Source organism: Talpa europaea (genome assembly GCF_964194135.1).
Source record: "Talpa europaea genome assembly, chromosome: 6".
Classification (NCBI taxonomy): domain Eukaryota; kingdom Metazoa; phylum Chordata; class Mammalia; order Eulipotyphla; family Talpidae; genus Talpa; species Talpa europaea.
In genome coordinates this window covers 2,652,598-2,668,748 of record NC_140072.1, presented here as the reverse complement: position 1 = coordinate 2,668,748, position 16,151 = coordinate 2,652,598, and the positions used below count along the sequence as shown (strand labels likewise).

General features: G+C 45.8%; 1 protein-coding gene across 3 annotated transcripts in view; it reads right to left on the bottom strand.

The window, feature by feature from the left end:
* Window positions 1–2,531: 2,531 nt before the first annotated feature.
* The window catches only part of CPSF3 (cleavage and polyadenylation specific factor 3), a gene marked incomplete at both ends in the record, with an annotated part of 30,304 nt that continues 16,684 nt past the window's right edge, over window positions 2,532–16,151 (bottom strand). For 2 of the 3 annotated variants that reach the window (XM_084235001.1, XM_084235002.1), the window contains 8 exons: window positions 2,532–2,682; window positions 4,024–4,120; window positions 6,198–6,267; window positions 8,197–8,284; window positions 10,289–10,383; window positions 11,652–11,750; window positions 13,357–13,465; window positions 15,979–16,131. In XM_084235001.1, the coding sequence (XP_084091127.1) occupies window positions 2,581–2,682; window positions 4,024–4,120; window positions 6,198–6,267; window positions 8,197–8,284; window positions 10,289–10,383; window positions 11,652–11,750; window positions 13,357–13,465; window positions 15,979–16,131 (813 nt within the window). Of the gene's footprint in view, window positions 2,683–4,023; window positions 4,121–6,197; window positions 6,268–8,196; window positions 8,285–10,288; window positions 10,384–11,651; window positions 11,751–13,356; window positions 13,466–15,964; window positions 16,132–16,151 lie in introns of those variants that run through there. The other variant, XM_084235003.1, reaches the window with a different exon arrangement.

Here is a 16,151-nt window from a genome sequence, read left to right as displayed (position 1 = left end):
TTTATGACAGTATAAAAAGTCAGTGTGACTTTGGGACCAAAAGGATTCTCATGGAAGTGTATTTCATTTCGAAACTGCGGGCCCCCCCCCAGCTCAGTACCTGGGGACTCTGGTGCTTCCACCCAGAGCCTGCGGGCAGTGCAAGCTGCAGCGTGTGGTCGGCATTTTGTGGCCCCAGGGCTCAGGCTGCAGAGAGGACAGTAGTTATGGCAGATGGCGCAGGTTCCCCTACCATGCACCCCAGGGCCTGAAGAGTAAAATAGAGGGGCTACAGCCATCCAAGGACAGTGGCCAATAGAGGACAGGTCACTGTAGGTGACCTGTAGGTCCACTGAAGTCCCAAAAGGGGCTTCAGGGAGGAGCCCCACTGGCCAGCTCCAGGGCTGCGGCTCCTCCAGCTGCAGGCACTAGAGGCCTGTGGGTTTGGTGCCTGATTGATGGCGAGGACCGTCAAGTGCCAGCTACAAGCTGATTGGGATCTCGGTTCATTCAGCCTTGTCGGTGGGAGACCCCAGAAGGAGGATCTAGGCAGGGCGGGAACCAGCCTGGAACTTGTTCTCTCTGGCACGCTCTGGCCTCCGAAGAAAGGGCCAACAGCCAACCTCCAGAGAAGCCAGATTTCTCAGAGGCCAAACAGCCTGCACCTGCCTCAAGCCCTGCCTCTAACACTGCCTGAAAGCAGCACCAGGCTGGAGCTTGGTGTCCAAAGAGCTGTTTGTTGTTGGCGTATAATGCTGGTGCGGCTTCCGCTGCTGCCTAGTGACCGGCACCACTGGTCAGTGCTGTCCAGCACTGTTGACTGGTGACCAGCACCCTGTATGGGCCACTTTTGAGAGCTGTTATGTTGTACCTGGTCACCCAGCGCTGCCTCAGTTGACTGGTTGAGTGCACGGTACTGTCCATCTGGCCTTCAGGCTGGGGCTGGGGCGTCCTCTCAATGGCCCCTGCTGTGAGCACCTCTAGCTGCTGTGAGTTGGCTCCTGGCCCTGGGCTTGCTGGCTGCCATGCGCACCAGGCCCTCATTGACAGGATGGCGCCATCTTGGATGAACAGCCTTTTGTTTAGGACTTTTGGACATCATGGACACTATGTGGGGTGAGAAAGCTGGTCACTTGTGGCTTTAGAAATTGTTACCTGTTAATAAACCCCATGTTGTTCCCTGAGCCTGCGTGGTCCTGTAATTGTGCGCATGAAGGACCTACAGTGACCTGTCCTCTATTGGCCACTGTCCTTGGATGGCTGTAGCCCCTCTATTTTACTCTTTCAGGTCAAAACTCAGATTCGTCCATTGAAATTTGTCTTTAAAATGCAGGCCAGCAGCTATAAGCCACCAAGAGGTGAGGCAAGGTGAGGGCTAAACAGTGCGGGTGAATTCAGTGCCAGGCATAGCCTCAGCACGCACAGAGCAGGTTCACTATCGATGGGGCAGACGAATCTTAGAGCCCTCAGTGGATTTCACAGGCCTTTAATGCTGGCCAGGCACACAGGCTCACCAGGCGGGGAGGCTGGCATGCAAGGAGGCAGGCATGAGCCAGGCAGGGGGACTGGGAGGCTGGCCAGCCCCCAGCCCGACGAAGCTCCACGCCTTCTGGCCCTCTCTCGATCTCATCTCATGGTCTTGCCCCTCTCGTAGTGCTGCTGCCACTGCTGACTTCATCCTTCTCGAGGCACAGGTGTGTGCATTTGCGCGTGCGCACGCCCCACGCTGTCTGGGCCCAGGTGTCCATAATCACGGGTGCGCCTGCCCGGCACCCCTACCTCTCACCCGGCACCCACACCAGGACCAGAGGGCCCACAGAAGCCTGAAAGTGTCATTCACCCTCCACTGGAGAACCGAGGCTTGCCGGGGGTGCCGAATGGAGCAACTCGGAACCAGGCTGCGGCGGAGGAGCTACTACACTCTCCCTCCGCAGAAGGCGTCAGCCTGTGCAGGGGCGGCGCCCTGCAGCCCCTTCACTACCGCAATTACCTGCAAGTCTGAATGACAGCAACGCCAGGAAACGGGACACAGGCTCTGTTTACATGTAGCGCCAAGGAACACCCGAAATCATTGACCCTGAGTCATAAACACGGTATTCTGATTGAATGTGTAGATAGTACATAAAGAAAATCACTGAATCCCAAGTCATAATTGTACAAATACACAAATTAAGGAATTTGGCAAAATTCTTAGGGGAAATTTTCTTTCCTTAGGCGGAAAGAAATAGAAAAGGGGCTTAAAAGTTTAAATAATAATTTAGGATCACTGAAATTCAGGATCTGGATATGAAAATATGAATCGTGTATTTTTTTTAAAGTACAAGCTACTCTGCTTCCGTTGCCACGAGACCTCACTGGGCTCAGAAGGGGCTGCCAGCGCCTGCAGCAGGATCATGTCCTAAAATGGCAAGCAGTTCAGCAGTTCAGAATACGGACAAATGAGCGGGTAATTTTTTTAGCCATGTTCAGGATGTGGGAACAAAGGCTATTTGACATCAGAAGTAAATCGGCTACTCCGATCAACTAAAGTATTTTATTTTACGTAGCAGAAGTGGAGCCAAGCATCAGAGAGCAACTCAACTCGCACGCGCGGACCACGGGTCAGTGCACTGGCGTCAGCGCCTCGTACAGCCTCTGCGCAGCCAGCTCCACCATCTCCCGGAGGGACTCGTCATCCTCACTCCCCTCTTCACATTCTACCGTCTGCAGAGGAAGCACAAGCATGGCTCTCACTGTGAGTTCAGGATGGCCGCCCAGAAGGGAAAGGAATACCCTTCGAGAACAGTCCTCCTGCAGGGACGGAGGTGACGGAGCAGGGAGTGGCGGGCAGGCGCCTGGACAGAAAGCTGCAACTGGGTCTGCTTAGAAATTAATTTCTGGGAAATAAGAATAAATTGGAAGTCTACTTTCAAGCTCATGTTTTGACCGAGTAAACGACACACCAAGAATCTAGTGTCTGTGCAACACAGATGGCTTAGCCACAATGGATGTGGTTACCCACTCAGCGTGTGGCATTAAATGTGCCTTAGACTTGCTAATAATCTAAGTTACTGTCAATTACAAAGCGCAATTTGGTGTTGAACTGATTTTAATCATACCACTAAAATGCTTCACATGAAGATCTAGGACAGAACAGAAACACCTGGATCCCATCAACTAATGATAACCACTGTTAATGTATTGAACCTGCTAGACGCTTAGCTATGCTTACCTATTTCTTTAAAAGAAAAATAGGGGTTAGGATGCAACCTATGAAGGGGTCTGCAGCCTCTGCAGCACGAGTCTGATCCCCGGCCAGAGGGCAACCCACATGGTGCAGCAGACCTCTCCTGTCTCCCCGCTGCTCCCCTCAGCAGTATATTTCAGTAGATCCACCTGTGCTGCTCCCCACTGTCTCTGGTGAATCCTCTCACCTCCTGCACCTCTGGCCTGTACCCCAGCTCTTGTATGCGTAAATAAATAAATCTTAAAAAAAAAAAAAAATGATAGGGCCTCCCAGGTGGCGCAGTGGGTTGAGCACAGCGCTGTGAAGCTGTGTGCAGCCTCTGCAGTGTGGGTTTGATTCCCGGCTGGCCAGGGAGACTCCTACATGGTGCAGCAGACCTCTCCTGTCGCGCCCGCTGCTCCCCTCAGCAGTGCTTTCGGTCTGTCTGCCTGTTCTGCTCCCTGCTCTGTCTCTGGTGAATCTTCTCACCCTCCCCTCTAGCCTGTACCCCAGCTATTGTATAAATAAAAAAATTTTAAAAAAAGGATAATTCCTCACACTTGCTATTTTGTAACTCTCCCCCACTTAACAGTACAGGCTGAGCAATGGAACAAGTGAAGTGTGTACGAGGCAGCAACACGGGAGGACACGTAGGACAGTGAGAAACAAGCACGGGTGTGAAACTCCATGTCTGTGCATATAATGACACAAACACACCTGTAGAAAGAAGGTCAGGAAAACAGAAAGGAAATGCCAAAGTAATCTGTCAGGCTGGGAGCAGACTGTTTTTGCCTTCAGCTTATTTCCCCACGTCTTAAGAGTGAGGAACAGCTACGTACCCGTGTCTCCAAGTTTATGTTAGCAGTTTTTCCATCCACTGTGACACCAAGAATAGAACCATCTTTCACACTCACACAGTCTTCTCCAAATATGTCCCTTAAGATAAACAAAGATGCAATATTAGTGGAAAACGTACTCACAAATATGGAATTTTATGTACTTGGGGAAAAATAATACTGAAGACAGGCCCCAGTTCTGGAGAGCTCCAGGTCCTCGCTGAGCATCCTCTGGAGCTGCTTGGAAGCAGCCCCTGGAGGCGAGACAGCATGCAGGGCGTTTCCCCCCACAGCTGGGGTGATTTTCTTCTCATCAAGGTTATCACGAAACAGTGATACAAAAGGATGTCAGGAAGGACCCGCTGTGTTACCCCTACTCCTCTCACGTCCTCATTCCCCTCCATCCCCCCGATCAGTGGTATGAAACAGCCCCGCCACAGCCCTCATTTACCAGAGTGCTCTGCTCAGCGACAATGCATCAGGCAGGAGGGCGGGGCGTAGGGGGGAAGGGTCCAGTGAACTGTTTGAAGGGTGTCTCGGGAGCTGCAGAGCTGGGAGCCTCGCCAGGCAACCGGGGGGAGCTGCCCCCAAGCCCTCTGGCTCACCCTTTCCTTTGGCTGCAAGCGCCTGTTTGCCTTAAGCTCTGTGTTCCGGGCACCTCTTGTGAGCCAGATGCTGCGCTAGCGCCGGGCTCTGGAACCCGACACCGTCCATCACTGGGATTTCCACATCTGGCCCACCAGTTTCTTCCACAACTTTACCCAACTATCCAAGGGATCAGTGATCTACAGTGATCTACAATGATCAACAGTCTCCAGGGCTAGTAGGTGGGGCTTCCAGAAGGGGCAGAGGAGCGGCCTCTGTGGGAGACACGTGGCTACTCTCTCCACAGCTGGAAGCAACAATGCAGAGCCTGAGGCTGGGAGATCACTGTTGGCCAACCACTGTGGGCTGGTGTTTGGATTGCATGACAGGATGAATGCTTCTTAATATCAAAATGACGACACCATGGACTCATTTCTGAAGGTGTCTGAAGGCTTCTGTGCGAACTCACCATTGAAAGCCTGTCATCACTCAGCTTTTAAAAGCTACTAAATGGCTGTTTAAGAAGGAAGGTCAGGGAGGCATTTTGAGGGAAGGAAGAGAGTTTAACCTAAAACCTGCAAACACAGGCCCCTTATCTTGTTAAAAGCATCTAATTACAATCAGAAGCAACCTTTACATTATTCAAGAGATTACGATGTGGGGCCTCCCTGGTGGCGCAAGGGGTTAAGCGCCACACTATGAAGCAATAGCAGCCTCTGCAGCATGAATTCGATCCCCAGCCAGCCAGGGAGCAACCCACATGGCGCAGCAGACGTCTCCTGACTCGCCTGCTGTTCCCCTCAGCAGCATGTTTCAGTCAGTCTGCCTGTTCTGCTCCCCACTCTGTCTCTGGTGAATCCTCTCACCCCCCACACCTCTGGCCTGTACCCCAGCTCTTGTATGCATACATAAATAAATCTTAAAAAGAGAGATTACAATGTGGAAGACATTGTGCTAGATGCAGAATTAGAAATTCAAATTTTTTATTCTTCCTCTTACAGTTCACACACACTGACTGTGGTTATCTACACTGAGGCATTTTATGTGATTATTTTATCTGGAAACACTTTCTGAAATCAGGCTCGAAGAGCACCCAGGGAAAGGTTAAAGAACCAAAAGCTGTTATTTAGAAAAATGCTGAGTTTAAAAGTCACAGTTAACAGACTTACTTCCTGAGAAGAGTGTAAAAGAAAATAGTTCTTAATGGAGAATTCACATTTCAAGAGAAGTAAATACATAAAATGATTCTTAAAGGCATAGTAACATTGGGTTAAGATTGTAGTCCCCATCCTTGATGTTTTAATCCCTGCTGAGTGGGCCAAGCCAGGCCAGGCCAGGCCAAACAAGTCCCAAGGATCTAGGCTAAGTAACCTGCATGGAACGGAGAGGCACTGAGCAAACAGGTCATGTGAATGTGAAGCAGCTGGAGGGTTTAGGTGAAGGAAGAGATTCAAACCGCTTTGCTGACCAAATGCAGGGACCCAGTGTGGTCACACTGGTGGCCTATGCGAGCCTCCTGGACCGTCAGCACTGAGCCAGTGCAGAGGGGCCCTCCCTCCCCCCTGGTGGAGCCGGACAGGGGGAGCACTTACTGCAGCATGATCTCCAACCTCTTGGTGTAAACGTGCATTTCTAATTTTTTTGAAACCTTCTGTACAGCGCCTGAGGGGAAAGAAAGCAACGGAATTCAACTTCCAAATTCCCATTTGGAATACTTTCCAAACCAATAATCAAAATATAGTTACGATAGATCGAAGTGATGAACCATGTTAAAGATTCACAAATGACATTTTAAAAATATTTGACTTTATTTCCAGTGTTTCTCAAGCTTTTTCACAGACTGCTTTACAGAAGGGGTCTGGGGACGGACGAGAGCTGGCCAAGTCCTGTAAATGACCAGCTGCGAGTCTGTGGCCACCCTGCCGTCGTAGCCCTGAGCAGCATGACATGCTAGCAAACCCATGCACCTGCCTGTGTCTCCTTAAAGTTTTATTTACAAAAACAGGAAGAGGGTGGGATTGGGCCCTAGTTGCAGCCTCTGCTTTATAAAGGTAAATATCCTCTTGGGACAGGATAAAGTCAATTAGTTAAATGAGAAATGTATGGAATGAACACCCTCGACTTCCTCACGTGCAGCAAAAGAAAAGAGTGCGTGAGTGTGTCAGTTCTGTGCTACATCTCATCTTCCGAAGGAGCAGTTACAGCCCCCGGGTGACAACTTCCCAGACTATTCTGTCACACACGCCTCTTGGACACCATCTTCTCGCTTTAAAATTCATGTCTATTTTCTTTCTCTCACGCCCTAGATCTAACCCATCAGGGAATAATACTTTTTGGCTTTACCTTCCAAGAACCTGGGAATCCAGCCACTTCCTCCTGTTTCCTCCCCTTCTGCCCTGGCTGAACCTCCATCTCCCACTTGGCTGACCTAACTGGAACCTCTATTTTCAGACTTAACCTCCTAACAGTCCACTCTCAACAGGCACCCTACAGTGTAACACATTTACTCAGAACAAAAGTCCCAACTTCTTGCGGTGGCCAACGAGACCCTACATGATCTGCCTCCTATTCCGAACCCTACAGTGTCAGCCCCTGGACAGCTGGGCTATTCACCGATGCGCCCTGAGCACTTGGAATACCTGCCAAGCAGCAGGTGTGCAAGAAGTACCTGTTGAATGAATGTTAAAAGGAAATGTGCAAGGTCCTCCCCTGTGGCGCAGCAGTTGAGTGCTGGCTTGTGAAGCTGCCCGCAGCCTCTGCAGTGCCGGTTCGATCCCCGACCACCGGGCGAGGGTCCCACATGGTGCACAGACCTCTCCTGCCGCCCGCTGCGCCCCTCAGCAGTGTACTTTGTCATTTTGCCTGCTCTGCTCTGACTCTGGTGAATTCTCTCCCCCTCCCGCGCTTCTGACTCTACCCAGTGCTTGCATAAATAAATAAATAAATAAATAAAAAATACTTGAGTCCTTACTACACATGAAAAAGAAATTAAAGTTAAAAAAAAAAAAAAAGGAAATGTGCAAGTACATCACTGCTTTGAAAGAATATAAAATCCTGTTCTCGACACACTATGCAGTGGGGGTGAAAGTTGGGAATCTAAGCCAGCCAGCTAGATTATCACAGTTAACTCAAGAAAAATTACTTGATTACTTGTCTGTAATCAATCTCTGCTGAAATACCCAGAAGGTAACCATAAGAAGAAATTTTTACCCTACAGTTTAAGAAGGATCACTAACAATATAGTGATAATTTGAATACAACTACTATGGATCAGAGCAAAGAACATTTTCCCATTAGATATAATGACTCAATTTTGCAATATTTTGGAATTTCTGATTAAATTGCTTTTTAGAATATTATTAAGGAATTTTATCTTGATGTTAGCTGCAACCAGGTTTTTAAAGGCACACAAAAAGATTTAGCACAAAATGTAACATATTAGCAATATGCACTGCTAAGCACGTTTTGTATCTTAGAGGCTGTAAGAATGAAGGAACTAGGAGATTTCATTTCCTAGGGTTCTACCTTCTGCATTTCAGTTCACAGGCCCATGGGAGAAGTGCAAGAATTGAAAACACGAAACAACTGTACCTTTCCTTATTTTCGGGTTTGACTGAACTTCCAGTATCACAGTTGTCACTGTATCTGCATACATGTCATTGGAAGGGTTTGCCAGCCACTGGAGAGCAGAGGGCAGGTTAGGAAACACAGCTGTGGCCGATCACAAAAGCCTCCCCCACACTGCTTCCCCGATCCAGAACGCACCAGGGGATGGCTGCTTCACGCACTTTCACTGAAACTCATTGCCTCGTTCACTAAAATTAATGAGGCTGGACTGCTCTATTTTTCTTTCAATAACAACAGTCAAGTGCACGGAGCACTCCCTTTGTGCCAAGTGTTTTCTGTGCATCATCTCATTTAATTCTCATAACAGTTCCATTTTGTAAAGGAGGAAACTGATCCAAAATAAACTTGTGGAAGGTAACACAGGCAGCATTGCTCGTGCAGGGACTCCGGCTCAGTGTCTAGTGGCTCTGCCACAGCAAAACGGGGAGCGGGGAGCATATGAGCATTTGCTTTGATTTGTCCTTTGAAGCCCGAGGCCCCCAGCACGTTCACGTGCCCAGTGCTCCGAGGAGGTCTTCTACGCCTCCATTTTATATTATCTCTCCTGAGAGAGCTTTTACAAGCAATGCGAGGCACTTGAAAAACATCTCTAAGATCTCCTTTGACATGTTAACTCTGAGGAATAAAAATAGTCTAACAGTTTTTAGCAACAAGAACTGAATCAACGTCGCCAATAATTTTTGTGCTTTCTTGGATGTTAATATTTTATATGTTTCTGTATGTAAGTGCATGTTATACATACAATTCCTTTTAACTTTTTTCAGTTATAGGTTTATAAGTCAAATTTAAACTTCAGGGCCTCCCCGGTGGTGCAGCAGGTTCATGCTGCACTATGAAGCTGTCAGCAGCCTCTGCAGCATGGGTTCGATTCCCGGGCCAGGGAGAAACCCACATGGCGTGGCAGACCTCTCCTGTCTCCCAGCTGCTTCCCTCAGGAGTGTCTTTGGTCTGTCTGTCTGTTCTGCTCCCCACTCCCTCTAGTGAATTTTCTCACCCTCTCGCGCCTCTGACCTGTACCCCAGCTCTTGTATAAATAAATGTTAAAAGAAAAAAATTTAAACTTCAATCACAGAACTTGACAGATTTTTGTTTTTAAAAATATTATGTGTGGAAAGAACAGCTGACCACATCACTGGGAAATTTGTAATTTACAACAGCCTTGAGGCAGAGAACAGACAAGATACCTCCCTGGATCATTCAGTTCCAGGATTCACTTTGTAAAGTCCTTCTTTAGGGCCTCCCTATTGGCGGGAGTGGGGGGGGGTTAAAGACAGTGCTATCAAGCTATTGGCAGCACGAATTCAATCCCCGGATCCCAGGACGGCCAGGGAGGTGACCCACATGGCACAGCAGACCACTCCTGTCTCGCCCACTGGTCCCCTCAGCAGTGCATTTTAGTAGATCTGCCTGTTTTGCTCCCCACTCTCTCTGGTGAATCCCCCCCCACACACACCTCTGGCCTATACCCCAGTTCTTGTATGCAAAATAAAATAAACCTGTTTTTTTTTTTTTAAAAAGTCCTTCTTTAAGCAGGCATGAATCTCTCAAAATCAACTATCACATTCCTTTGATGTCTGGTTCCAAATTCTACCAGCAGAAATCCTATTACCTAAATTTATCATTTCTAGCCTTTGTAGATTGGTGTCACTTTAAATTTATTTAAATCTTCAAAATTTTAATCTCTTAAAAAGTGCTTATATGACAGGTTTGTTTTAATGTAACAATTATTTTTATCTTGAGAATTTTAAGAACTTTTTACATAACTGAAGACATATATGAGGCACACAAAATCAGTGAAGTTCACTCACATGAGACCTCTACTCCTTAGCATACCAAACATTGAGCTTTTGAGCTTTTAATTTATTAAAACTACATAGGATATGCCCAGCTATGTTATATTTAAAGCTGATCTTGGAACGAAAAAGAGACATGCATATATTTTCCAGTTAGTATTTTCCTGACTAGGGAGAAACTAATTTTTCTCTACAATTATAGCTGAATGATTAAACCTCACCTCCCATCCCCCACCCCACTTGGGTAAATAAACTTATCTTACTTCTAATACCACCATTCCTGGTTCCTGTATCACAGTAATATTTTTGAACACTTTCAAAGCAGGCTTTTCTTGAATTTCTAATTCTTCTACATCACCTGAAAAAAAGAAGTAATTATGTTTATACCTTTCTGATAATCTTCCAGGGACATAATAACTCATTTATTTATAGAGACAGATGAAATAAAAATGCTATACAATGAAAAAATTTAATAACTCATGCATAGTCAGATCTTTTTTAAAAAAAGATTTACTTATTTATTTATACAAGCACTGGATACAGTTAGAAGCGTGGGAGGGTGAGAGAATTCACCAGAGCCAGAGCAGGGAACAGAACAGGAAGACTGATGAAATACACTGCTGAGGGGAGCAGCGGGCAGCAGGAGAGGTCTGCGCGCCATGTGGGACCCTCGCAGGCAGCTAGGAATTGAACAGGCACCGCAAAGGCTGCAGGCAGTGTCGTAGCCAAGCGCTCAACCGCTGCACCACCAGGGGAGGCCCCATAGTCAGATTTTAAATGGCAAAGTAAATTTTGTATTAATTGCTTAAAGCAAATGAAAGATCTCAATGTATATTAAAAATACATATAACTAGAAAGGATTTACCTTGGATATTAAATAATTTAGCAGTAACACTTTGGTGACCACCAAACATCTGTCTGTACAAGAGATTTAGCTGCTGGCATCTTAACATTGCACATGAGACTAGTCAACTCCTGCCGATGACTACTTCTACCTTCTGTCTTCACAGGTATAATCATTCCACAGGGAAATTCTACTGTCTCAGGTAAGATTTCTCTGGTCTCCCTAGTAACTTCTTCATTAAGGATTAATTCAGATATATTAACTTTCTATGTTATGACCTAAATCTTAATGTGAAGTTCTGAGGTGCACAATAATTTGCTTCCTACGGGTTTACTATGTAGTAGTACAATATGAATTACGAGGTATATAGTCATAGAAAGTGTAACTTGTAATTTGAAGCATTCTTGCTTATTAGAGTCTACATCTTTTAATTTACACATTGCCCCTCATGTTAAAACACGAAAATCTCTAACTGAAAGAGATCTAACGTGAAAATAGGAGTGGTTTACTCTTTTACTGACCTCCGGCCAGTAGTTACACACTTCTGTAAAACCTACTGCACGGACTGGCACAGATGTACTATAAGATGTACTACAGCATTAAAGTTAGCAGTATATTTTCAAAATTTTTACCCACTGTAACAATTACATGGCCAAATGAAGTAAAAATAAAATCTGTGCAATTCTGAGACAAGTGCAAAAATTATATCATCCTTTCCTCAATATATAATTATTAAATGCTCCAAAAAACCCAATGAAATGAATTTCAATAAATATACACACCTGTCAATTTCTGTAGCTGGTACAAAAGCAAGTTAAAAGGCCCAGTATACGGGATGGCTTGGGTCTGTTTTACAGTGCTCATGGCCAGGTCAGTATAATCTGAAGAGAAAATCAGAATAAAGATAAGGACCACCACCAGCAGCACAAAATACAATCTGCAAACACCTACCAGGAATGAAGAAAAAACGAGAAGCAGAAAGAGAGCATGTAATTCGGTGAAATGTTTCCATCTGACACTCTTCCCACCCCCCACTAATTTATGCTCCAACCTTAGAAAGCACCCTCACCCCCCTGGGCTTCCCCTGCCCAGTGAGCCAGCTGTCCTCTGTCTTCTTCCAGCTTGGCAAGGCCTAGTAATCCTTCATCACCGGCCCAGAGCTATCTGGTTGGCAAAGTTCTTCTCAACTCTTCCCAGTGCATTTCTCTCCTGGCACACCTATCATGCTCTCTAGCTGGCACTGACAAATGCTGGGGCACACTCTGCACAAGACCGCTGCTTTTAAAAGACGGCCTTTAAAGGTTCAAGACTGTGCTGAATAAACCCTGTCCTCCCCACGCGTTCCCAGTGAGTCCTAGCACTGGGAGAATTCATGGGTTGCTGGAAAAAGGAACAAGATCTATTCTACTTGTGTGACGTTCTGCAAGCTGACAGTGGGCCTGTCTCAAGGTCGAATACCTAAACACACTGCTGTTTCTTATTCTTTCATACAGCACTTATAATTTATTAGTGCTAACAAAAAATCCTAAGTTATTTACTTGAAGATAGTATCAAGCTTACTGGGAAAGGTAATGTTGGCTTAGCATTTACAGGCACAGAACACACAGGGGAATGTTTATAACGTATGTACTTTGGCTATATAGTGTTACCAATTTGAATATTCAAAAAAAGTTCCAACACAATGAAAAAAATCAGGCTTTACGTTAAACTATTTTTCCATTTAAGTTGACCATAAAAGCTTTGTCTTCTACTCTTAATCACTCTTTTGGAATGGTGAAGAACAGAAAGTCCCATTAGTGATGTACAGTGTCATGTGGGGACTGCAGTGTTACTTCTAAGAGCAAAAACACCACACTCCACTGACAAGGGTTTAGAAAGAGGCCCGCAGAGAGTCAGCAGGTGCCATTAGCCTACTGAGAAGTTTCCAGTTAAGAGAAGAGTTATTTGACAAAGATTTAAGTATTTTAATAGTTCGAGGAAGATCTCCCTACCCCTGCCATAAAGCTAACTAAATTATTAACTTTTACATATTTCTTTCTTTCTTTTTTTTTTTTTTATAGAGGCATGTTTTATTTATTTATTTGTTTGTTTTGTTTATACATGCACTGGGTACAGTCAGAAGCAGGGGAGGGTGAGAGAACTCACCAGAGCCAGAGCGGGGAGCAGAGCAGGCAGAAGGACCGAAGTACACTGCTGAGGGGAGCAGCGGGCGGCAGGAGAGGTCTGCGCGCCATGTGGGACCCTCCTCAGGTCTGGGAGCAGCTGGGGATCGAACTGGCGCCGCAGAGGCCGCGGGCGGCTTCGCAACCAGCGCTCAACCACTGCGCCACCGGGGAGGCCCAACTTTTACATATTTCTGTATTATTATTTGGTTGTTATTTAAAATTTGGCTCAGTGCGAGAACTTGTCACAGATTTTGGAATGGTGCTAAAATCAAATGCTAAATGCTAAAGTAAAATTATATTTGACATTCAATAGTATACTTACTGGAGAGGTCACAAGGAGAAAGTATGTGATAATTAAAGTTTCTTTTAACAAGTATTCCTGAGACCCGCTGGCCCTGTTCTGGTTTTTTGTCTGCTAAAAAGCCCATGACCTATTGAAAGAAAAACACACCAAAAGAGCCGCTTTAAGAAAACAGGATCTTATAAAATGCAATTATTCAAGTACTCACTCATAATGATAACCACTAGACATTTGGCCCATGGAAACAACACACATGAATTCATATATGAAATGTAAAAAACGCCACAGAGCTTTCCGGCAGGCAGTAACAAGGCTACCGAGTCACTAAAGGAAAGAATCACAAGGGCTAATCTGGCAAGAATGCCAGGATCCATTCAGCAACCAAGTAGACCTACTGAGTGCTGTGCTGGGGTTTAAAAAAGCTCTCAGAGGGCCTCCCTGGTGGCACAAGGGGTTAAGACACAACATATGAAGCTGTCCACAGCCACTGCAGCACAAGTTCGATCCCCAGCCAGCCAGGGAGCTGACCACATGGTGCAGCACACCCCTCCTGTCTCACCTGCTGCTCCCCTCAGCAGTGTACTTCAGTCAGTCTGCCTGTTCTGTTCCCCACTCTGTCTGGTGAATCCTCTCACCCCCAGCACCAATGGCCTATACTCCAGATCTTGTATGCATAAATAAATCCTTAAAAAAATAAATAAAAAAGCTCTCAGAGGTGATAGTGTAGTGGGAAGGCCACTGATGCACACGTTCCCTCCGCTGGTCATCAGCTCCCCAAGGCGGGGGGCTCCATTACCACGACTGCCAGACCCAACCCGTGAGGCAGAGCCAGGTAATATCTTGTCAGTATCTGAACACAGACAGCTGTGGATAAGCTCACACAATTGAGGAGGAATTTTTTTTTAAAGATTTACTTTAATTTATATTATGCATACAAGAGCTGGGGTGTAGGCCAGAGGTGCGAGGGATGAGAGGATTTACCAGAGACAGAGTGGGGAGCAGAACAGGCAGATCCACTGAAATCCATGGCTGAGGGGAGCAGCGGGGAGACAGGGGAGGCCTGCTGTGCCCTGTCAGTAGCTCCCTGGTGGAAGATGGAACTCAGGTTGCAGTGGCTGGCGACAGCCCAATAGCACTGAGACCTCAACCCCTGCACAGCCAAAAAATTCCCAAGGGGGAATTTTTTTTTTAATGGAAGAGAGTAACGACATTTCAAAACCAAACTTTTCAAACATGACTCACATTCTTAAACATAACTTTTCCCAGCTACAAATAAATGAACTCAAGGGCCAGAGGTGATGCATTTCATACTGGTCTTCAGCTGAGTAAGGGCACAAGCAGCCTGGCTTTGCTCCCGGCACGGACAGAGCTCTGCCTCACAGGGTTCTCTTTCATGAACAGGAGCTCTGCTCCCAGGACACTAATTCTAACACAGGATGCCCCAGACCCTGATGAGGTGGGGTCGCTTGTCTGCATGCGGAATGAAGGACCTCAGGGAAGAGCTGGGATAATCCTGACTTCACTTTCTGCTGCCAGCTGTGCTTTTCTCTCTTTATGCCAGTGTGTGCTAGTGTCCAGCACACAGATTTAAGGAAATAGATACAAATGGTTGGCCGGACATTCTGAGACAGCAGAGTGTGTGGATTTTTTGATAGTCCTTTGTGGATCTGATTTGTTTCTTAAGTGTTTGTTTTACATGGTTGAGGATGGTGGCTATAAACCTGAATTCAACCTAAGTAAGGTTACTGCATGTGAGCAAAAAAAGAAGTAAAGCATCAGATTTTAAATAGCTAAAATTATGGCTAAAGTGCCAGATCAACACTCCAATGTGAAACCGCATATGGGAAAACAGATATTCACAAGAGTGTCTCTACACATACATAAAGTTAAATAAGAGGCCTCCCTGGTGGCACAAAGGGTTAAGTCTCAGCACTGTCAAGCTATCTGGAAGTACGAGTCTGATCCCTGGCCAGGGAGCTATCCACACAGCACGGCAGACCTCTCCTGTCTCCCTACTGCTCCCCTCAGCAGTGGATTTCAGTCAGTCTGCCTGTTCTGCTCCCCACTCTGTCACTGGGGAATCCTTTCATCCCCCCACACCTCTGGGCTACACCCCAGTACAAATCAGATTTATTACAGCATTCCTTAGCTAAAGTGCCAGGTATGTTTTTCTCTTAACCCTTTTATTTTTAAACTACATAAATATTATAAAAACATGAATACTGTATTTTACCATTAAAAATGACTAATTCTTTAAAAGAAATTTTTCAGTAAGTTCCATCATATCCATGGATGAATGTTTACAGATACGGGCCTATCTTTAAATTTCTAGGGCAAACATCAAGAGGACAAGCAGTAGTGAATATTTGCTCATCCTCAAGACATGGGACGGAAAAGCAATGGGTTGTGGATTAAAAAGCTACTAAATTCAAGTGCATCAAGAGCTAATTTATTTGAAAATTTTCCATGCAAAGAAATGAATTAGCAGTACTAGAAAATGACTAAAAAGCATTACGGTTTTTATACTATACTAAGAAGACATAAATCATCACGAAGCACACATTCTTGAGTGCTTTTTTCTTAAGTAGTACACATGTTCCTGAAAACAAGACAAGCCTGAGGTTAGGGGCCATAACCTCTTACCTTTGCCAGTTTTTCTCCTCTGAAGTTCAAGGTCACTGCCTCTGTGTTCCGAGGGTTATGAACCTCTATGTGAACTTCGTCATTGTCTTCATATTCGCGAATCAGGGCTGCCTTCAACCTGGCCATTTCATTCTGTTCTCCGTGGACTAAAATCTACATAGAACCAATTTTAA